General features: G+C 42.6%; 1 protein-coding gene across 8 annotated transcripts; it reads right to left on the bottom strand.

The window, feature by feature from the left end:
* Positions 1 to 222: 222 nt before the first annotated feature.
* LOC124004783 (nuclear receptor subfamily 2 group C member 1-like) lies at positions 223 to 24167 on the bottom strand. 8 transcript variants are annotated; one of them, XM_046313610.1, is made up of 14 exons: positions 23982 to 24167; positions 16406 to 16535; positions 14523 to 14759; positions 14096 to 14174; positions 13813 to 13992; positions 12229 to 12397; positions 11009 to 11105; positions 9906 to 10099; positions 6822 to 6975; positions 6366 to 6487; positions 4324 to 4466; positions 3698 to 3835; positions 1071 to 1176; positions 223 to 841 (listed from the first exon to the last, which is right to left on the bottom strand). In XM_046313610.1, the coding sequence occupies exons 2-14, from the start codon at positions 16472 to 16474 to the stop codon at positions 670 to 672; spliced, it is 1860 nt and encodes a 619-aa protein (XP_046169566.1). In that variant the 5' UTR covers positions 16475 to 16535; positions 23982 to 24167; the 3' UTR covers positions 223 to 669. The 8 variants fall into 8 exon arrangements, with proteins under 8 accessions (XP_046169566.1, XP_046169537.1, XP_046169575.1 ...); XM_046313581.1 differs by lacking the exon at positions 23982 to 24167 and adding an exon at positions 23633 to 23945; XM_046313619.1 differs by lacking the exon at positions 23982 to 24167 and adding an exon at positions 23633 to 23945 and having other exon boundaries at positions 12250 to 12397.

The following is a 24167-nucleotide window of genomic DNA, read 5'->3' as shown; positions in this document are numbered from 1 at the left end:
TGAAGACACAAGTTTGCATTTCCTGTTGTGCAGGAAAATTCTCAGCAACAACAATTTATCCTACATATGTAAATGTGCTGTACATTACTAAAGAGCACAATTCACGAAGCTTGATTGACTCACTCAAAGTTCATTTGTTGAAGCTGAGGATAACATTAGGCGTGGCGGCTGTGTGTGTGTGTGTGTGTGTGTGTGTGTGTGTGTGTGTGTGTGTGTGTGTGTGTGTGTGTGTGTGTGTGTGTGTGTGTGTGTGTGTGTGTGTGTGGACTACAGTCTTCCTGCTTGAGCTATAATCAGGTTGTCAAAGAAGAGGATTGTTTCAGCATTGAAGGTCATCCGATTCCATTGAGAAAACCTTCAGATTCTGTTTAGGGAGGTGGACACACAGCAATGCAGCCAACCTGGGTTGTGTTCAGTAGGTACGAAACGGAAAGAAAACCGTCCAAAATGGAGCGGGAAAAAAAAGAAAACATGGAGGCACGATCTGAACTTCCCACAGATGTTTTTTTTTTTTGCTAATGGTGTGCCCTAATGAACACGACCCTGCATTTTTACCTTGGAAGCTCGCCTACAGCCCTACAGTTGGCCTGCAGGTAAAGTTGCCATGGTGACCAGGAGACGCTTCTAGGTTGCTGTGGCGACCAGGTCGGAGTGGGTCAGGTCAAAAGGTCAGACTCCAGTGGCCACCTGGCTGTTGTAGTCGGTGGACTCCATCTTGAGGATGTACGGGATGATGCTGTCTATCTGCACGTTGCCGATGAGGCCAGCGAAGAACAGCTCCTCTGTCACCGCTGCACTCATCAGCCGCAGGGCCGGGAGACGCAGCAGCAGCTTGGATAACCTGACAGGTAGAGACATTTTAGAATGTTATGGATCTTTGCTTTGGCAATAATATTCATGTGAATGTCATGCCAATAAATCACTTATAATTGAAGGCAGGAAAGCATTAGAATTTGACAATTTAATCGAGGGAGGCAAAAACAGTGGCCGAGAAACAGAATTGGAAGATGAATGATCGAGGAAATTATGTTATAGTTGGATTTAGTGGTAGAATGTAGCGAGTTACTGACCGATAGGAGTCTTCTGGGTAGGTCCTGGTAACATAGTCCTGTAGCTCCATGTAAGCCTTCTCCTGGAACCGCTCGATCTGTAAGGTGTTGTCAATGCCTGGGTGGTCTATAGCATGCACACACACAGAACAAGTTCATTAAACAAAAGGAACGGTACCGCATCAGACAATCACCATGGTACCAAACAACCTTCACTGACTATCTACATGTTTCTATTTCACTGCTGTCTTTTATACACTGAACAAAAATAAAACATATGTAATGTGTTGGTCCTATGTTTCTTGAACTCAAATAAATGATCCCAGAAATTCTTTATACGCACAAAAAAAATATTTCTCTCAAATGGTGTGCACAAATTTGTTTACATCCCCCCCTTTGCCAAGATAACCCATCCACCTGACAGCTGTGGCATATCGGGAAGCTGATTAAACAGCATGATCATTACACAGGTGCACCTTGTGCTGGGGGAAAATAAAAGGCCAATCTAAAATGTGCAGTTGTCACAACACAATTCTAGATGTCTCAAACGTCGAGGGAGCATGCAATTGGCATGCTGACTGCAAGAATGTCCACCAGAGCTGTTGCCATATAATTGAATGTTAATTTCTCTACCATAAGCCGCCTCCAACGTCATTTTAGAGAATTTGGCAGTACGTCCAACTGGCCTCAACTGCAGACCACGTGTATTGCGTCATGTGGGCGAGCGTTTTGCTGATGTCAACATAGTGGCATTGGGGTTGTGGTATAAGCAGGCATAAACTACAGACAAAGAACACAATTGCATTTTAAAAATCGATGGCAATTTGAATGCACAGAAATCCCGTGATGCGATCCTAAAGCCCAATGTAAGGCACATTTCTTTTAAGGTATAGGTAACGGGATGCAAATCTTTATTCCCAGTCATGTGAAATCCATAGATAAGGGCCTAATTAATTATTTAAATTGACTGATTTCCACATATGAACTCCGTAAAATCATTGAAATGGTTGCGTTTATATTTTTGTTCAGTATAGTTCTTGGCAAAGACGCAGAACAAGTAGATTAAGCAAAAGGAAAGGGTGCAACTCTGCATTTATAATAACTCTCCCTTTTATGTACACAGCAAATCCATGGGGAGTCATGGTCCAGTGTACTTTCTTTTGTTTAAATAGTTTGCTGAGGATCTGGGAACTGTTGTCTGAAGGGCAGCACCTAACTACACTAAGAAGGGGCGAGCAACAATTTGCCGTGTTACTGCATGGGACAGACTCACCATTGAACAAGCTTAATAGTAAAACAAATATATATGTATAAAAATATTTTGTTTAAATTCTAAATAAATATATGGGCATAATCTGTGTCCAGGAGGTTGGCCCAATGAACATAATCGTGTGACAACATTTTTCACAGAAGTGAGTTGAGTCATGCAACAGTTTCTCATTTACGCTACATTGCCAAAAGTAGGTAGACTCCTGCTCGTCGAACATCTCATTCCAAAATTCTGGGCATTAATTTGGAGTTGGTTCCCCTTTTTGCTGCTATAACAGCCTCCACTCTTCTGGGAAGGCTATCCAATAGATGTTGGAACATTGCTGAGGGGACTTGCTTCCATTCAGCGACAAGAGCATTAGTGAGGTTGGGGCACTTAGGTTGGGCGATTAGGCCTGGCTTGCAGTCGGCATTCCAATTCATCCCAAAGGTGTTAGATGGAGGTTGAGGTCAGGGCTCTGTGCAGGCTAGTCAAGTTTTTCCACACCGATCTCAACAAACCATTTCTGAATGGACCTCACTTTGAGCACAGGGGCATTGTCATGTCGATATAGGAAGCACAGAATCTTCTAGAATGTCATTGTATGCTGTAGCGTTAAGATCTCTCTTCACTGGAACAAAGGGGCCTAGCTCGAACTATAAAACAGCCCAGGCCATTATTCCTCCTCCACCAAACCTTAGTTGGCACTATCGGGCAGGTAGGATTCTCCTGGCATCTGCAGGCTCAGATTTGTTCGTCGGACTGCCAAATAGTGAAGCAAGATTCATCACTCCAGAGAATGCGTCTCCACTGCTCTAGAGTCCAATGGCAGCAAGCTTTACGTCACTCCAGCAGACGCTTGGTATTGCGCATGGTGATCTTGGGCTTGGGCGACTGCTTGGCCATGTAAACCCATTTCATGAAGCTCCTGACTAACAGTTCTTGTGCTGACGTTGCATCCAGAGGCAGTATGGAACTCGGCAGTGAGTGTTCCCATTCTGTGAGCTTGTGTGGCCTCTCACTTCTCAGCTGAAACGTTGTTGCTTCATTTCCACTTCACAATAACAGCACATGCAGTTAACCGGGGCAGCTGTAGCAGGCCAGAAATTTAACAAACTGACTTGTTGGAAAGGTTGCATCCTATAACGGTACACCTGTCAGCAATGGGTGTGGCGGAAATGGCCAAATCCACTCATTTGAAAGGGGTATCGATATACTTTTGGCCATATAGTGCATCAGCACTAATTTCAAAACTAACACATAAAACGCTAAAATTCCTATCTTTTCCCACTCTCCATGGATGCTTTGTACTGTCTGGAATGTGACCAATTACTCTTTGCAACACCGAGTTACATTATGCATCAGTCCCTCTTTATCACTCTCTCCAGCCACCACTCACCAGGGCTAAAGAGGACGATGGCTTTGAGGTAGGCGTATTCATACGAGTCAGGGGACAGTTTGGCCATGCTGTTACAGAACTCCTGCATCCTCCAGATGTGTTCCATCACCAGCTTCACTCGCTCTGGGGACAGCTTCTCTATAGGGGGGGAAAAGGGGGAGCGTAAATCATTTAAAATACTATAAACACCCCCATGTATTCCCACAACAAAAAGCCTACTGTGGCTCTGACTCGGCAGATGCTTCTCTGCAGGGGGGGGGGGGAATGAACAGATGAGGAAGAATGGAGAAGGACACTGGGGCTCTTGGTCTAAAATTCTTCCTTTCCTTCATTTCCACAACAAAAAATGACCAGGTGACAGCTAGCCTAATGAGCTTCCCTTCCACCATATTGTTTTTCCCAGTCAAGTCTTTTCGAATCAGTCCAGATTATGATAAAGAGGAGACAACGAGGAGGACAGATTTTTATCAATTGAGATAGAGCCTGAAAATATGTTTGCTGCAAATATGTTTGCTGCATAAATCACACTCTCCATACTGGAAGGCGCTTTGGATAAAAAATCTGCTGGCAATTATTGTAAACACTGTGATAAATATGTATTCATTTGTACAATCCACCTCCTGTACCTTCTTGTAGGCTGGTTTGCAGGTGGTTGATGATGGCAGCCAGGATGGTGGCGACATTCATAACGTTGGCGCACTGAGCCAGGCCCAGAGCAAACAACTCGTTCCAACAAGCCTTCATCAGGTTAATGTCATTATCGAGACCACTATGGAGAAAAGACAACATTCGTAATGTTGGAGCGTCGAGCCAGGCACAGGGCAAACTGTTTGTTCCAACAGGACTTCACCAGGTTAGTGTCAATATCACTAGGAAATACAGGATGCATTTAATTTATTAAAATGCATGCATGGAGAATATATTAATATACACTGCATTTAAAATAATAGAGGATGACACCTGTCAGCAATATAATACATTTCCATTTTGGTGCTCTGGCCAGTAGGAAGAAAAAGGCTGACTGATACACACGGCAGTTTGCATATACAGTGCCGTCGGAAAGTATTCAGACCCCTTGACTTTTTCCACATATTGTTACGTCACAGCCTTATTCTAAAATTGATTAACTTGTCCCCCCCCCAATCTACACACAACACCCTATAATGACAACGCAAATACAGGTATTTAGACATGGTTGCTAAATTTGAAAACTGAAATATCACCATTACATAACTATCAAGACCCTTTAAATTAGTACTTTGTTGACGCAGTGATTACAGCTTCGAGTCTTCTTGGGTATGACGCTACAAGCTTGGCACACCTGTATTTGGGGAGTTTCTCCCATTCTTCTCTGCAAATCCTCTCAAGCTCTGTCAGGTTGGATGGGGAGCGTTGTTGCACAGCTATTTTCAGGTCTCTCCAGAGATGTTAGATCGGGTTCAAGTCCGGGATATGGCTGGGGAACTCCAGGACATTATGAGACTTGTCTCAAAGCCACTTCTGCGTCGACTTGGCTGTGTGGTTAGGGTCATTGTCCTGTTGAGGTCCTGAGCAGGTTTTCATCAAGGATTTCTCTGTACTTTGCTCTGTTCATCTTTACCTCGATCCTGACTAGTCTCCCAGTCCTTCCTGCTGAAAAACATCCTCACAGCATGATGCTGCCAACACCATCCTTCACCGTAGGGATGGTGCCAGGTTTCCTCCAGACGTGACACTTGGCATTCAGGCCAAAGAGTTCAATCTTGGTTTCATCAGACCAGAGAATCTTGTTTCTCATGGTCTGAGAGTCCTTTAGATGCCTTTTGGCAAACTCCAAATGGGCTGTCATGTGCCTTTTACTGAGGAGTGGCTTCTATCTGGCCCCTCTACCATAAAGACCTGATTGGCGGAGTGCTGCAGAGATAGTTGTCTTTCTGAAAGGTTCTCCCATCTCCACTGAGGAACTCCAGAGCGTGACCATCATGAACACCTGACCATCAGGTTCTTGGTTAACTCCCTGACCAAGGCCCTTCTCCCCCGATTGCTCAGTTCGGCCAGGCGGATCGCTCTAGGAAGAGTATTGGTGGTTCCAAACATCTTCCACGTAAGAATTAGAATTATGGAGGCCACTGTGTTATTGGGGACCTTCAATGCTACAGAAATTTTTTGGTACCCTTATCCAAATCTGTGCCTCGACACAATCCTGTCTCGGAGATCTACGGACAACTCCTTCAACCTCACGGCTTGCTTTTTGCTCTGACAACTGTGGGACCTTATATAGACAGGTGTGGGGCTTTCCAAATCACGTCCAATCAATAGAATTTACATCAGATGGACTCCAATCAAATTGTAGAAACATTAAGGATGATCAATGAAAACAGGATGCACCCTGAGCTCAATTCCAAGTTTCATATCAAATGGTCTGAATACTTATGTAAATACGGCATTTCGTTTTGTTTTGCAAAGACTTCTAAAAACCTGTTTATGCTTCGTCATTATGGGGTATTGTGTGCAGATTGTTGAGGTAAAACATTTATTTAATCAATTTTAGAATAAGGCTGTAATGTAACGAAATGTGAAAAGGGTAAAGGGGTCTGAATACTTACATCTTCCATTTACTTACACCTTCCAATTCAGTGGAAGAGAATTAGAGACACAGAATGAGAGCAGTAGGTAGGTAGGGACTCACCCCAAGGCTTGAAATGCAGGTATGGAGCGCGCCCAGTGCATGGACAGGAAGAGGAGTCTTGAGGCCGACTCACAGATGTAGTTCACGTTTAGGTACTCAGGCATGGGCAAAGGCATCATCAACTAAAGAGCGTGAGCAAGAGAGACATCATGATTGAGAAAGAATGGGCCTAGAGATTAGACTTTTAAAATATATATTTTTAAAAAGTTGATTGATTAATTATATTTATTAATCCCTGCAGGGAAATGAAGTTGCCATAGCAAATGAGTTCAGCGCCTCTTGATTCTTTAAGCACTATGACGTGCTGAGAATACATTTCCATTTTAAGATAACACCTGATTTAAAAATGGATTAAAGTTATGGTCAGCCCCTGGGCCTTTGACTGGGGTAGCGTCCCAAGTGGCATCCTTTTCCCATTATAGTAGACTACTTTTGAGCATGGCCCCTGGACCTCACCTTGAAGGGGACGTGGCTGTCTGAGAGAAGGGGCCCCTCCAGCTCCACCACAGGGCCTGACTGGTCGCCTGACATCAACTGCAACGTGGCCTCCAGAGAGTCTCCCGCTGAGCCATCACCAGGATTCAAGGCCTTGGCCAGGGTGTCAAACGCTCTGGTGAGGTGGGAGAGCGAGACAACAAAACAAGTCAATCAACAAATTAGTGCTCGATTCACACTATAGTGCCGACTTAAACTTCTGGCTCTGGTGTTTTATTTTCTCATTGTCCTTTCCAGCACGGTTCCATCAATTATGGTGGATGTGTAATCAGGCCAGCTCAGTAAATCTCTGTTTTGGCTCTGTAGTGTAGAAGCCCTTTACACACACACACACACACACACACACACACACACACACACACACACACACACACACACACACACACACACACACACACACACACACACCAGTTCAAACTAGTACACTTAGTGCCTTCAGAAATGACTCAAACCTCATGACTTATTCCACATTTTGTTGTGTTACAGCCGTCCAAAGTGTAATTTACCCATCTACCAATGGATGCCCTTCTTTGCAAGGCATTGGAAAATGTCCTTGGTCTTTGTGGTTGAATCTATTTGAAATTCACTGTTTGACTGAAGCATCCTACAGATATTGTATGTGTGGGGTATAAAGATGAGATAGTCCTTCAAAAATCATGTTAAACACTATTATTGCACACAAAATGAGTCCATGCAACTTACTATGAGACTTGTTAAAGCACAGTTTTACTCCTGAACTTATTTAAGCTTGCCATAAGAAAGGGCCTGAATACGTATTTATAGTCTCATGACATTTCAGCTTTTCATTTTTTATTAATTCGTTTAAAAAAATTAAAAACATAATTCCACTTTGATATTATGGGGTATTGTGTGTAGGCAAGTGACCAATAAATCTCAATGTAATCCATTTTAAAATTCAGGCTTTAACAACATAATGTAGAAAAAATTAAAGGGGTGTAAATACTTTCTGAAGGCACTGTATTCATCTCTAAAAGTACTTATATTGTCTTTACTTTCTTAGAGGTAAAAAGGTCTATTAGTGTTGAGGTTCAGAAAGTGATACAGAAATAGACTGCAGAAAGGAAAACAAGTTTCAAGCTTGACAGATCTTGGGATAGGAAATATCTAACCAGCACGAAACCTAATTAACTGAGGCAGGAACACAGGAACCACATGGCCCTTGACTGGAAAAAATTCAATTTGAGCCCCATGATATACAGAAAACACAACCCCTAAGTTCCTTCTGATACACTCAGAACATTTATCAGATCTAAAATCAGCACTGCTGATAGTCAATCCAAGCAGATTACATTTTACCTATTAAAATTCTTTAAAGACGTTGGGAAAGGGGGGATGCTAAGCTGACATATGGAATTGTTTTAAGATGTTCATAATATGGATCATTTAGCTATTTGATTTGGAATTGTAGGTAGATTTTGGCCTTTACTACTGAAGCGCATAGAAACACATTGAATAACACATTCATAAATGGCAAAAAGGACAGTCAAAATAAATAAGGGTTTGAAGTGTCCGTCTTAAATCTAGATGTAAAAACAAAATAAAATGTAAAAAACAGGAAATATTTTGTATATTTTTTTTTATTATACATATTGAACCCCTTTTTTTGAGTAGGAACAAAACTACCTTCATACTTCCATTCGTTTTTTTTTTGTTTTTTTTAACGGTACCTTCAGACGAGTCCAGTAACACTTGTGGTGGTCCTTGAGCAAAACAGAGCACCATTGTGTTTGTGAGAATCTCCCCTTTCCACAGTGGGGTCCCATTAGTTTATAGCCCAAACGGTTCACAGTACCAAACAGAGGTCGGCACATCAACGGAACCGACTTTGGACGGGTCTCCTCGTAGAGTAAAATGGAGAACACCATCGTGTTCGTGAGAATCTCCCCTTTCCACAGTGGGCTTGTCGTGGAAGGATCAGAATTTGTTGGTAACATTTGTAAGATGTTTAATATTCATCAAATGTGTGTAAGTTACTTCTCATAAGAATGTATTTTGCTGTACTATAGTGGTGGCCATTGGCAGTTAGTTATCTGTTCTATGTCAGGACTAACTTGCATGGGCCACAGAGAGGGGAGAGGTCAAAGTGACATCATGTGTAAACATATCTTTTACTCCCTACCTTTCCCATTCTGGGGAAAGAAGGGTGGCAGTGTCTGGAATCATTCTATGCTCCCTCTAATGTTGTTTCTATCTTAACCTATAGCCTCATTCTCCTCTCCGTGAGTTTGTCCAGGAGTTTGTATTTAGAGTGGATTGTATCTAAATGACAATTTGATATATGCCTGTTGATATGGAGGATTTGGTTTATGGTTCTGGGGTTTGGGAAAGGAGACAAAGCTGAACGATGAATTATGTCTATGCTGTCTGACCATGTGTGTCTTTGCTATTAAAGGAACTCAGTTGCATTGTAAGGGGGCTCTCAGAGAATTCACTGGGAGACACTGAATTTATCTGAGAGTCACAGGACTTTGATAGAGCTCATATAATTAAAGATGGACTTTTATAAAGAACTCTGACGTGTGTGTGTGTGGTTTGCTCCCATGATTTAGTAAATAGAGGAAATTTCCACCACAGGCTCCCATTAGTTTATAGCCCAAACGGTTCACAGTACCAAACAGAAGTCGGCACATCAACGGTACCGACTTCGGACGGGTCTCCTCGTAGAGCAAAACGGAGAACACCATCGTGTTCGTGAGTCTCCCCCGTAGGTCAAACCATACGGACACTGTAGACATGTACATAAGAAGGCCGATTTTAGGAATGTATCGTGGTCTGACAAACACCACTCAAGCTCTGCCACCTTTCACCGCAGATGCGGAAGTGCGACACTGGCGGATGCAATAGATTTGAGATGCAGCCAATTAAAAACAAACATTAATTTAAACTGACAGATTTTTATGTTTTTTGTTGTTGTTATGTAACTTCGATTTAAGTGACTCCGGGGGGTTAAAAATAGATACGATCTGAGAATAAAACAAAATTCCAGGAAGTGGCTTTAAAATCCTGTATAAGAAATCTCCTCACCGCGTAATGTCACTGGCCGTCTGTTCGTCTCCTTGGAGATCCGTCATTGAGCTGTCTCCGTTGCTAAGGGTGTCATCCACACCCATTAGGTCATTGCCGTCTGTAATGTCGCTCATCTCCCGGGCCTTGTTCAGGTGAGCCAGTGATGTCACCACGTTGGCCAGGGTGCTCAGGTCACCCTGACATGGGTCATTCTATGGAGAGGCACAAGGGAGAATCAGCACCACTATTAATAATGGAGTCCCAATCATTTCCCATTTTAAATATTTGTGAATAGATATATTTCCTTCCTTAGATAAAACCCTTGCCTGAAACTTCAACAGGATGCTCAAATCGGTTCAATCAGACCTCATCACAGACTAACATCCCAGTTGCTTTAACCGGCAGAATATCTATTGTCACGACTGAATTTCCTTTCTGGCTATCGGGAACAAATCCATAGTGCGGTATGATAAAACTGCAGTTTCCCCTGATAAAATTAACAATTACATAGAGGGAAAGACGTAGGAAGACTACCCATACCGAACTTTAAAATAGTATTTCTATGCACCCGCAATTTGTCCAATCGTAAATTGGTTTGGACATGATTCTTCTGGCCCGCGGGTGAGTACAAATATAAATACGGTGTCTCCTATTGCCCTGGAAGAGATGGTCTTCACTTATAGTGTGCCTCCAGAAAGTATTCATACCCCTTGACTTATTCCACATTTTGTTGTGTTACAGCCTGAACTCAAAATTCATTATATATATTTTTTCTACACATAATAACAAAATGAAAACATGTTTTTAAACAGCTTTGCAAATTTATTGAAAATGAAATACAGAAATACAGAAATATCTAAAATCTATTTTACCCATTTAGAATTTAAGCTGTAACCCATCAAAATGTGGAATAGGTCAAGGGGTATGAATAATTTCTGAAGACAATGGGAGGGTGGCTTTTTACATACTACATTTAACTTTTTGGCTCTGTGGTATGTATGCTTTGTATGTGTCCTTAAAAAATATCATTTAAAAAACTCAAAAAGATGAGTTTAGCCCACGGGTGGATCAAGTTTACTATGAAATTAAATTAATTTGTATATTGTGCTGCAGTTACTAACCGATTCAGGGGATGTCGGGAGCAGGATGGTATTCTCCAGCTTGGGGAATGGCTGCTGGATGTTGAGGAGCATGCTCGACTCCAGCAAACTAGTTGATCTGCAAACACAAAACACTTCAATTCTACCATCTAATCTCACAGAGATCTCGAAGGGTGCGTTTACACAGACAGCCTAATTTGGATATTTTGCCCAATTAATAACAAAAGAGCTGATCGGTCAAAAGACCGATAAAATATCAGAATTGGGCTGCCTGTATAAATGCAGCCAAATGGCTATGCAGTCATTCCGTTTACCCCAACCATCCTCTTCATTTACACTAATCTGGAAAAAAGGTTGAAAGCTAGCCTATTTTGGATACGTTTAGAGTCTTTTGACCAATCACATCAGATCTTTTTCAGAGCTTATCTGATTAGTCAAAAGACCAATTATTGAAAAAAATATCAGAACTGGGTTGCCTGTCTAAACTCAGCCAATGTTGAGCTTCCACACTATTGTTTTCACCTGTGAAGTATTTTCCAATCGGTGCAGATGAATTGGAGGTCCAATTAGGAACGATTGAGACTGTGACGCAGTGGTTAGTTCTCAGATACTCAAGTGGCCACTCTAACAACAAAAAGAAATGTCTTTTAAAAAATGGAGGGTAGTCGGAGGGCAGATACGCGTGAAAAGTTTTTTTTTTTTTTGCCGAAGTTGCCTGGTTGTCACGTTTCCTACTTATATCTGTGCAAACTAAGCATTACGGAACTTCTATTTGATCAAATAAGCCACGCGTAGCAAATAAGCAATTATATTTTTTTGTTAACCAAATTCAACCCTCTTCATACAAAAACTCCTTGCTCGGTGAGTGGGAAAAAATATTTTTAAAAGCCACCTGCTGGAGAAGACAGATTTTGGGACCAGTTATCCCTCTTGACTTCACCTCTTTCTCTCCGAGTGGACTCTATGGACTGATTTCTACATGGGAACACAGGTGTGTCCACTCCAGCTAATCAGTAACGTCAACTAATTAATTAGGGCTCACACACAGTGGTAACGCATCCCACACAGAGCTTACGGTGGAGTATGTACCCTGTGCCTTTTGAGGCTGTGTTTGGTGTGACCTCATGCGCCTATATTCCACCACTCCAAACCAACTTCCCCAATGAAATACATAAGAGTTGGTTTTATAATTGTATGCTGCGTTGCTCAATGTGATGGGGCCCTTAAGCCAGCTGCAGTACCTGGCTGTCTCCTTGTAGTACCTGGCGGTTTCCTTGTCTGTGACGAAGGTGGGCGTGGCAGCCAGAGGACTACACAGGTTCTTCCTGATGTAGATCTTCTCCGTAGATGCAGCACAATTGATAGACTTCTCTCTGGATACCTCCACCGGCTTCCTCTCACACTGAACGGCTGAGAGAGAGGAAGAGAACAGTTAACTTTAATCCGCCATGCTTATGTGCTACATTGCATTGCAGTCGGACTACACAGAACCAGTGATTTACAAGTCACCTTCCATCCCAAATAACTACTAATTATGGCTATGTTTACACAGGCAGCTAAATTCAGATCTTCCACCAATTAATTTGCATATCTGATATTTTCTTAATGTGTAAACAGCAAACAAAAAAACACATGGAATCTGAGTAATCTGTGTAAAAATAGTCTAAAGCTTTGTTCAAACTGCAGGCCATAATGCTCAAATAAGTTTCGTTTTACAAATCAATTTTTGAATACTGACTATCCAAACAGCAAGTTACAAGTGACCAAACAGGATTTTGGTGTGTTCAGACAGTCGTCATTTGCTGACATGTCTATGCTAGTTGTCATAGCAACAATGGATGTGTGCGCAGTGGTGTAGGCTGATTGGTGGTGGTGCTCGTGCTTCCTATCACTCAGAAGTTATCAAGCTACGGTGGCAACAATGCCAGCCATGGACATTTCCCAGTTGCTTTGAATGTTAAAAAGAAGAACGCTTTTAAAGTTTCAAAGGATAAGATGATCCAACTTTTTGGCTAGCCACAGCAGTCAACTAGCTAGCTAGGTAGGTAGGCCTAGCTGTTTAGCACATTCACTCATTTGTTTGGAAACAATTAACATCCTAGTTAACTACCACACGTTTTTGTCAAAACTGTCAACAGCATAGCTAGGAAGCAACAAGATATGCCAAATAACAGTCAAATAAATCAGAGTTGACTGTTCAGACAAGTCGCGTGGCCAGGAATCTGATTTGTATCCGATTTGTGGCTTGAAATATCTAATTCCATGTGCTTTTTGGCTGTTCAGACCGCAGAAAAAAGAACAGATTTTAAATCAGATATGGAAAATAAATGTTTTGAGTCACTTCAAACTGCCAATGTGAACAAGGCTTTAGTAGATCTGAATCCTAATACAAAACCGTTCCTCCATATGCGACCTCTGCCTTGAACGCTCAGATCGAAAAATAATTGCTCGGAAGTGTCTTTTTTGCACATGACATGCCTTTATCGTGAAAACCATCCCAAAATGTAAAAGTGACAGGAATTTAGCATTGCAACTGTGTGCTACTATGTGGACAGTCAGAAAGAAATATTGGAATATATAAATGAAATCAGATGATTTGGGTTCTTAGAGTGGGTGTGTAAAACAGCCTTTATTGTGATCAATACCTCCACTTTGCTCAAACTGATCCCCTCAAACATACGGACTAGTAACAACACAGAGCATTGTGGAACATTGCAGATGTTGACAAACTGACACCATTTCTTAAATTACATGTTAGAGAAGCATGTTTGTTTAACATTATATACCTATGTGAACGTCAGTAAGTGATTGGGGCAGGTACTCACAGTCCTGTTTCATGCCCAGGACCATGCAGCGCTGAAGTCTGCAGTACTGACAGCGGTTCCTGTGGTGCTTGTTGATGACACACTCTCCGGACCCCCTGCATGTATAAACCAGGTTCTTCCTGATGCTGCGCTTGAAGAAACCCTTACAGCCCTCACAGCTCACTGCCCCATAGTGACGACCTGGGCAAGGAGAAGGGAGGGGGGAGGGGGACAGGATCAGTCACACAACGAGAAGAGAGGGTTCAAGAAGGGTCAGACAAGTTCAAGTGCATTTCATTCCTACCTGAGGCCTTGTCTCCACACACCACACAGTACTCCACCACGGGCTTGGAAAGGGCCTGGTCTGACCCTTCCGTCACAAACTGGAAATACAACGCACACAAAAAGCAAAAGAGGCATTCATATCAGATGTCGAAGATACTTCTAGGGGCCTGTTTCCCTCACAGATTAAGCATTGTACTGGACTAAATGGACTGTCAATCCTTGCATATAGAGTGCTGTCTAATATGATTTGAGAGGGGTTACATTTCCCTAACCCCATCCCTCAGCTGTATACCAAAACAAATGGCGGGCGGTTGTTTGACTGAAAAACTCATCAGAGATCGTAGCTTTAATCTATGCTTGCGGAACCAGAATTTTGTGGATAGCAATATTCTGAATAGAAGGTAGTAAGAGACTAGAATATTGGTGGTGCAGGCCGAGGCCTCTACCTGGATCTGCTGGCCAGCCAGGTCAGGGGAGGCAAACAGCAGCTGATTTACCCCTGAACCGTCTGGGGCCGCCAGGATCACCTTGCCCGGGGACGAGGCCTCTTGTTTGGCTAGGATTACCTTGCCTGCCGTGGAGTAGTCTGCATTAGCCAGGATGAACTGCTGCTTCCCACCAGAACCCTGCTCCAATGCAGTGACGATCTGGATCTTCTGGCCCGTGGACTGGTCTGTCACAATCTGGAAGGAAAGGAGAGGAGAATATTCAAGTCAACTTATATGAGAATAACAGAAATACATCAGCCAAATTATGTTGGGTTAGTATACTGTCTGGAATCTAACCCTGATGCTGTACGTTCTGCTATTGTTTAACCTTGAAGTCATGTGAAAATCAAATCAAATCAAATTTTATTTGTCACATACACATGGTTAGCAGATGTTAATGCGAGTGTAGCGAAATGCTTGTGCTTCTAGTTCCGACAATGCAGTGATAACCAACAAGTAATCTAACTAACAATTCCAAAACTACTGTCTTATACACAGTGTAAGGGGATAAGGAACATGTACATAAGGATATATGAATGAGTGATGGTACAGAGCAGCATACAGTAGATGGTATCGAGTACAGTATATACATATGAGATGAGTGTGTAGACAAAGTAAACAAAGTGGCATAGTTAAAGTGGCTAGTGATACATGTGTTACATAAGGATGCAGTCGATGATGTAGAGTACAGTATATACATATGCATATGAGATGAATAATGTAGGGTAAGTAACATTATATAAGATAGCATTGTTTAAAGTGGCTAGTGATATATTTACATAATTTCCCATCAATTCCCATTATTAAAATGGCTGGAGTTGGGTCAGTGTCAATGACAGTGTGTTGGCAGCAGCCACTCAATGTTAGTGGTGGCTGTTTAACAGTCTGATGGCCTTGAGATAGAAGCTGTTTTTCAGTCTCTCGGTCCCAGCTTTGATGCACCTGTACTGACCTCGCCTTCTGGATGATAGCGGGGTGAACAGGCAGTGGTTCGGGTGGTTGATGTCCTTGATGATCTTTATGGCCTTCCTGTAACAACGGGTGGTGTAGGTGTCCTGGAGGGCAGGTAATTTGCCCCCGGTGATGCGTTGTGCAGTCCTCACTACCCTCTGGAGAGCCTTACGGTTGAGGGCGGAGCAGTTGCCGTACCAGGCGGTGATACAGCCCGCCAGGATGCTCTCGATTGTGCATCTGTAGAAGTTTGTGAGTGCTTTTGGTGACAAGCCGAATTTCTTCAGCCTCCTGAGGTTGAATAGGCGCTGCTGCGCCTTCTTCACGACGCTGTCAGTGTGAGTGGACCAATTCAGTTTGTCTGTGATGTGTATGCCGAGGAACTTGAAACTAGCTACCCTCTCCACTACTGTTCCATCGATGTGGATAGGGGGGTGTTCCCTCTGCTGTTTCCTGAAGTCCACAATCATCTCCTTAGTTTTGTTGACGTTGAGTGTGAGGTTATTTTCCTGACACCACACTCCGAGGGCCCTCACCTCCTCCCTGTAGGCCGTCTCGTCGTTGTTGGTAATCAAGCCTACCACTGTTGTGTCGTCCGCAAACTTGATGATTGAGTTGGAGGCGTGCGTGGCCACGCAGTCGTGGGTGAACAGGGAGTACAGGAGAGGGCTCAGAACGCACCCTTGTGGGGCCCCCGTGTTGAGGATCAGCGGGGAGGAGATGTTGTTGCCTACCCTCACCACCTGGGGGCGGCCCGTCAGTGAAGGTACTAGTCATGCGGATGTTGACTAATAATAGCCTTGACCAATAGTTTAGGGGTAAGGGATAACCTGAGACGTGGAGGTCACAGCCATGTCTCAGAGCAGGAAATGACTTGTCCGTTACACTACCTGGATACGGTGTCCCATCATGCCACCATCAGCTGACACCAGCTGAATCCTCTGAGTCTGTCTGTCCATGACGCTGATTCTGTTTCCTTCTGCTGCTGCTCACATCAAAGCCCCAAGGAGGCACATCAAACTGTGTAGGAAGGAATGTTTCAGTTACTGGGTATGCATTGAAAATCAATGATAAACATATTTGCATCAGAACAAGTTCTCAGAGAGTGAGATGTGTAGCAAATGGGCTTATTAATATCACAGCAAAACACAAAATAGACACAATATAGTTAGTACTAGGCCATACGGATGGGCCAGTAACAGATCTATACAATGAGAGGACAAACATAGGCCTACATTCTTACATACCATAATTATGGACGTCAAATGTTCCGGCTGCTGCACAGACACTATAGCTCTAGTGTAGAGCGCCTGGTAAAACGTTGTTTGAGAGCATTTTTAAACTCTCTAAATGGTTAAATTAGTGAGAAAACGATGTCATTGTTGCAATGGTTTGTGATTGGGCAACATATACTATCATCTTAATTGACATGTTGAATTATTTTGCCATATAAACGTATTTTGGATTGGGCTAATTTCCCTAATGTGGACCGTTTGTGTTACTACCTTACACAAACTTGCATTTTCACCCCATAAAATTTTGTGGAATGACATCCTATTTTACTTCAGATTGGTGATGTTAGAATAAAAGTTTAGTCATCACAATAACATAAGATCGATAACTTACAAAAAAAAAAAAATTTAATCAATATCTTTGGTGTTGTACCGTTGATTTGGTCAAATGCTGGGGTGCGCAGGACTTGTATGCTGACCAAACGGGCCACGTAGCGTACACGAATGTTGTTATTCAATCATTTCATCCAAACTGCTCGCGCGCGTAGTACTGTGACAGTCATGAAATTGTCAGCCTGTGATTGTCAAGCTAATAGTAACTGCTGGCCTCACGGTAATTGACCTTTAATTAACAAACATGTTTAGCAGCTCTTGGCTTCCACACAAAAGCTACAAGCCGCTGATGCAGACCTTTGAAACATCTACATTTTAAAAAGTCTAATAAATACATGTAATATAGCCTACACCGTTACAATAAATGTATTCTTTATATTAGACAGGTCTGAAGAAACACGCTATGAAGAAAATGCAGTCTATTTCAGAAGAACAGAATAGCATACTGTGAGTTGCGGTTATGTTAGGCCCTGATCTGGCTATGACATGTGGCTGTGGGCTACAGTAGATACAAATCCACTTGTGGCCGTAATGCCCCCTAAAAAAATCATTTTTAATGCCTTTTGCCCGCGAAAGTGGCCGTTGTGCCCTTGGACTAAATATAATAATTATAATTCCCTTCGCCCGGCTGCCAATCACTGTCCCCGAAGCACCGCTCAGATATCTCAATTTTGATTAGCCTATACCCGTCACGTGATCGGTACCTTCTCACAGGCATCTCAACTCCGAAGTAGGCTACAAGTGAAGATAGACACATTAGGGACGCAACTGCGTGCGTCCTTCTTATCAAATTCCGAGGTGCATATTGAAGATGTTAGAACTGTCCACATTTACTTTGTCAGCTAACAGGATGAGTAGGCCTAACGAACAGCAAAAACACTAGCCTATGGGGTGGCAGGTAGCCTTGTGGTTAGAGAGTTGGACTTTTAACCAAAAGGTTGCGAGATCGAATCCCCCGAGCTGACAAAGGTAAATATCTGTCATTTTGCCTCTGAACTGGCCCAGTAGTTTAGTAGCACTGTTCCTAGGCCATCATTGAAAATAAGAAATTGTTCTATACGGACTTGCCTAGTTAAAAAAAATCTACTGTCCCCCATAGTACAAAAGTTGACCTATTCTATTGGTCAACTTGTGCAAGAAATAAATACTCCAAACATACTCTGGGACAGTTGCCTTAATTTGGAATCTAATAAACAGATCAGAACATTTAGCTTAATGTTGATAAACTACTGGGCCATTTTTTCACATTATAAGAGCAGCAATGTGCACACAAGCGTGAACGTTCCAAGATGCAATTAGCAGGAAAACACTTTTCTTAAAAGTGACCGCAAATGCGATTATGTATGCTTTATTATAATAATGCTAATAATAAATAATAATGCTTTATTATAAAGGTGAATGTGGTAAAAATTATCTTCCCTAAATTGCATGCCAGTTAGGCTCTACACCGGCTGTAAAGCAAATTAAATGTGCTTAAGTTATTTGACCACTTTAGTTGTGATACAAACCGTATCAGCATATAGGTCTATGGGCTAGGCTACATGAGGTGTACGACTATGATTTGGATAAGTTGTAAAAAAGAAAAAAGAAGGCATGCGCTGTTTCTTGCCTTACTGTACGTGCTGGGAATCATTCACAACTGATAGGCTAATATTGTCACCCATCAGACTATTCTTAACTTCAAAACAAACTTTATTTGTATTGAAAATTAATACAACAACTGTAGACTTTCCTGTGAAAAGTGCTTACTTTTACAAGCCCTTAACCAACAGTGCAGTTCAAGAAGAGTATTCATTTAATATTCAAGAAAAACATTTGCCAAGCAGACTACAATAAAAAATGAATAACAATAACGGGGCTATATACAGGGGGCACCGGTACAGAGTCAGTGTGCTGGGATACTCAATGTAAATTGTCCGGTGGTGATTTTATTTATTGTTCAGCAGTCTTGTGGCTCGGGGGTAGAAGCTGTTGAGGAGCCTTTTGGTCATAGACATGGCGCTCCGGTACCGCTTGCTGTGCGGTAGCAGAGAAAACAGTCTATAACTTGGGTGACTGGACTCTGACAATTTTATGGGCTTTCTTTTGACCTCACCGATTGTATAGGTCCTAGATGGCAAGGAGGTTGGCCCCAGTTATGTACTGGGCCATTCGCACTACTCTCTGTAGCGCCTTATGGTCAGATGCCGAGCAGTTGCCATACCAGGCGATGATGCAACTGGTCAGGATGCTCTCGATGGTGCAGCTGTAGAACCTTTTGAGGATCTGGGGACCCATGCCAAATATTTTCAGTCTCCTGAGGGGGAAAAGGTTTTGTCATGTCATATTCACGGCTGTTTTGTGATGTTTGGACCATAATAGTTTGGAACTTTAAACTCTTTAAGCTCTGGATTTTTGGGGGCCTGTACGGCTCGCCTTTTCCTGTAGTCTACGATCAGCTCCTTTGTCTAGATCACACTGTGGAAGAGGTTGTTGTCCTGGCACCACACTGCCAGTTCTCTGACCTCCTCCCTACAAGTCGTATCATCGTTGTCGGTGATCAGGCCCACCACTTTTGTGTCATCAGCAAACTTAATGATGTGTTGGAGTCGTGTTTGGGCACACAGTCGTGGGTGAACAGGGAATACAGGAGGGGACTAAGTACACACCCCTGTGGGGCCCCAGTGTTAAGGATCAGTGTGGCAGATGTGTTGTTACCTACTCTAACCACCTGGGGGCAGCCCATCAGGAAGTCCAAGTTGCAGAGGGAGGTGTTTTGTCCCAGAGTTCTTAGCTTAGTGATGAGCTTCGTGGGCACTATGGTGTTGAACGCTGAGCTGTAGTCAATGAACAGTATTCTCACATAGGTGTTCCTTTTGTCCAGGTGAGACAGGGCAGTGTGGAGTGCGATTGAGATTGCGTCATCTGTGGATCTGTTGGGGCGGTATGCGAATTGGAGTGGGTCTAGGGTGTCCAGGAGGATGGTGTTGATGTGAGCCATGACCAGGCTTTCAAAGCACTTCATGGCTACCAACGTGAGTGCCACAGGGCAGTAATCATTTAGACAGGTTACCTTCGCTTCCTTGGGCACAGCGACTATGGTGGTCTGAAACATGTAGGTATTACAGACTCGGTCAGGGAGAGGTTGAAAATGTCAGCGAAAACACTTGCCAGTTGGTCCGCGCATGCTTTGAGTACACGTCAAGGTAATCTGTCTGGACAGCTGGTGCTCTCGTGCATGCTCCAGTGTTGCTTGCCTCGAAGCGAGCCTTTACATATACTATATGTGTAAAATGAGTTTCAATTTAGAATGGACCATTTTGTCTCAGAACAGCAGAAAGAGAAGGGGATAACTAGTCAGTTGTACCTGTTGTAAAGCAAAGGAATGTGCTTAATATTAGGAAAGTTGAGAAATAAATAAATATAGTAGGTCTAGCCTATAGAAAGATGATGGGATCTTCTTTTTAATAGAGGCCATCAAAACTTTGTTTTCTCATTCTATTGCATAGCCTATAGAATGTTGCACAACATGAGCTCATGGGCTCTCATGAAGTGTTTGATTTGATTTTAGATTACATTTGCATTGCAGTGAGAGTGATTAGCGGGACAATAGAGTGCTGAGTACCAGGCAGTTAGCAAGTTTGGTTTGGCTGCTAATGAGCATCAAAGCTTGAGCATGTGGAATTTGACTGCAGTCATGACTCTTGACCGCTGGTGTGGCGGTAATAGGGTCACTGTAACAGCCCTACACATGCGTCAACAGTCACTTGAGAACTTGGTTCTATTTTAGACGCTTGGTGTGCTGCAAGTCCTGCCTCCCATCGACTCATTGGTTTTTACAAGCATCACGTTGGTGATTGAACGATGAACAAGATCCACACTCTACAGTGCAGTTGGTGGCAGTAATGCACCTTAAAGTTGGTTGCCATCCACCTGACAGGTGTAGCATTTCAAGAAGCTGATTAAACAGCACTATCATTACACAGGTGCACCCTGTGCTGGGGACAATAAAAGGCCACTCTAAAATGTGTCGTTTTGTCACAACACAATGCCACAGATGTCTCAAGTTGAGGGAGCGTGTAAGTGGCATGCTGACTACAGGAATGTCCATCAAGAGCTGTTGCCAGAGAATTTAATATTAATTCCTTTACCATAAGCTGCCTCCAACTTAGTTTTAGAGAATTTGGCAGTATATCCAACCGGCCTCACAACCATGTGTATGGCATTGTGTGGGAGAGCAGTTTACTGATGCCAACATTGTGAACAGAGTGCCCCTTGGTGGGGTTATGGTATGGGCAGGCATAAGCTACAGACAACAAACACAATTGCATTTTTATGGATGACAATCTGAATGAACAAAGATACTGTGACGAGATCCTGAGGCCCATTTTTGTGCAATTCATCCGCCTCCATCACCTCATGCTTCAGTATGATAATGTCGCAAGAAAGCTGAAAATGTCCCAGTTCTTCCATGGCCCGCATACCATTGAGCCTGTTTGGGATGCTCTGGATAGACGTGTACACCAGTGTGTTCCAGTTCCCACCAATATCCAGCAACTTCGTATAGCCAGTGGGACAACATTCCACAGGCCACAATCAACTTTAAGGGAAGAAGATGGGTCACGCTGCATGAGGCAAATGGTGGTCAGACAGATACTGACTGGTTTTCTGATCCACACCCCTACCTATTTTTTAAAGGTATCTCTGACCAACAGATGCATATCTGTATTCCCAGTCATGTGAAATCCATAGATGAGGGCCTAACGAATTTATTTCAATTGACTGATTTCCTTCCATTTATAACTCAGTAAAATCTTTTAAATTGTTGCAGTAACATTTTTGTTCATAAGCCTCTTAAAGGTCTCCTCTAAACAACCGAGTAGATGTTATTCCAAGTTTCATTGTGGCCTTTGAATAGTGTTAGTTTAAACAGTGCTACACCCCAACGTTTGCCTCCTGTCCTATTGATTTCAACCTCATATCGATGGATTAACAAAATAAGTGTTGCGTTACACTTAGCCTACCGCGTTGGAGACCCACTTGAATTTAAAAAACGAAATTACAAGATGACTGTGTTCTTAAGGTTGTCCTCTAACCAGTTGATGTAAAAAGCACATTTCTATGAGTGATTTATTGCCACTTGTCAAAACTGGGTTTTCGGAGTGTGTGCAGTTTATAAGGTCTTCATTTTTAAACAAAAAAACAAATACAAGTAATATTGTTATTATTGTGGCACATGTGTAGATTGATATTCTGAAACCTAAACATGAAATCCGTTTCTGCATATTGGTCATAGATTTGGACACAAACTGCGGTTTGACATTAGGATATTTATCAAAATGTCTTGTCAACTTACATTTTAGATATAGACATTGAACTTTGAACATTCATTTCCAATTGCATTCTACTTAATCCGGTAAAACGAGTCCACAAACGAGCTGTGATTTATTTGGATCATACCAGAAATCATCAAATCGGGTTTGCCCTGCCAACAACAATAACGAACGTTACATTTGTTAGTGGATATGGGTCCGTTTTACTAGCTAGCAAGCAACATGTTTTTGAAATGCCTGCCCATGTCCTATGCAGGAAGCTAGCTAGGTCGTTCGTTGCTACTAATGTGAGAAAACAGGAGGGTTAGTCAATCTAGTACAGACTATTTTTGTTTTGACTTAACTCGGAATGTGCATGCTAGCTGACTAGCTAACTATGGGACACATCGTGGTATAATTACTCGGCCTAGCATGCTTGGTATCTGCATTTGTGGCCGTCTTCACCAAGCTGAGAAATATCACACAGCATGTAGTTCGTTAACTAGCCTTACATTAATATCGATGGTTGTAAGTACAACAAACACGCCCTGGTCTAGTTGCTAACTATTTAAAATCGATACGGAAGATAAAGGTATTTCTTTTCCTGTAGGTGAAAGGTCAACATTGAAGGGTTAAAGCACGTTAGGGTTCAAGGCCCATACCAAAACGCAGCCAGCGAGTGGCGGGACTTCGCGGTTGACAACAAGGAATAAGAACGCACAAATGTAACGTTAGCTAGCAATTGAAAATCAATTTGGAACCGTTTCAAATTGTTGTTGGTCTAATACAAACGAACATTTAGCTGGGTTTCAAATTTGAACATCAGCTTCGGAAATCGAACCAAATTTCTTCGCGATAGATTTTAGTTAGCATTCTCCTACAGGATTCACAGCTAGCACGCTTGCTAGCATACACGTTTTAGCTAATAACTGGCACGCGAATATCGATTTGTTTGAGTTAGCTAACTACACTGTCGTTTAGTGCCAAATAACACCCGAGTATCGGTATGGTTTTGATATCTCATTACTTGCCGGTTTTGATGCACTCTTGGTCCGGAATCAATAGCAAAGTCTACGAACTAGCTACGTTAGCTAATGGCAGCTTTCCCTCGGGCTGCTGGCTTGGCAAATGTATTCTTCATTATGTGATGCATGACGTGTTTTTTTCATGGCAGCTTTCGCTCACAATTCAGTTGTCTTACCTGCTCTGCTTGTTGTACGCTGATTGTCTAGGTAATAAATTAATGTTATTTTTCTGTCTTTTGCTCCTGCTTCAGGCAGGGTCAGAGTTCGTGACCTTTTTCCTCAAAACACGTTGTGATGCTTCTGCGCATTAGCTCAAACACCCGGGCATCGCGAGTCGGAAGGCTTGCAAAATGTAGCGTATTCTGTTGAATATCACAACCGAAGGCTTTTAAACCAAAGATGTGGCCTTTCCGTGATCCGCAGGACTTTTTGTTTTGAGTCCTGGTGTATCCTCAGTTCAACCATGTCATTCGAGTTTTGCGATTAATGACAATGTAGCTAATGCCGTCGTGTGTCCACTCTCACCTGCTGTTACACTATTTCTTATATTATTTCATCCCTTGCTGTTGATCAACTGGGTTTACAGTAACTGTCCAGTGTTTCCAGATGTATGGCTTATAATTAACTACAATATGACTTAAATAGTTGTCCTGGAATTAAGTATGTTTAAAAAAAAGAAGACGCTTTCTCTGTTGGAATGGTGTGGGAGTA

Source organism: Oncorhynchus gorbuscha, linkage group LG02 (assembly GCF_021184085.1).
Source record: "Oncorhynchus gorbuscha isolate QuinsamMale2020 ecotype Even-year linkage group LG02, OgorEven_v1.0, whole genome shotgun sequence".
Taxonomy (NCBI): Eukaryota; Metazoa; Chordata; class Actinopteri; order Salmoniformes; family Salmonidae; genus Oncorhynchus; species Oncorhynchus gorbuscha.
Note: the sequence above shows the minus strand (reverse complement) of the source record. Positions and strands in the feature narration are given on the sequence as shown.

Coding starts and splice junctions, on each gene's coding strand:
- LOC124004783 (XM_046313610.1), bottom strand. CDS start 16,474: ATGGACAGACAGACTCAGAGGATTCAGCTGGTGTCAGCTGATGGTGGC. Junction 13,993..14,095: donor GTGTGGAGACAAGGCCTCAG/GTAGGAATGAAA, acceptor CTCCTTGCCCAG/GTCGTCACTATGGGGCAGTG. Junction 6,488..6,821: donor ACAGCCACGTCCCCTTCAAG/GTGAGGTCCAGG, acceptor CACGCTCTTTAG/TTGATGATGCCTTTGCCCAT.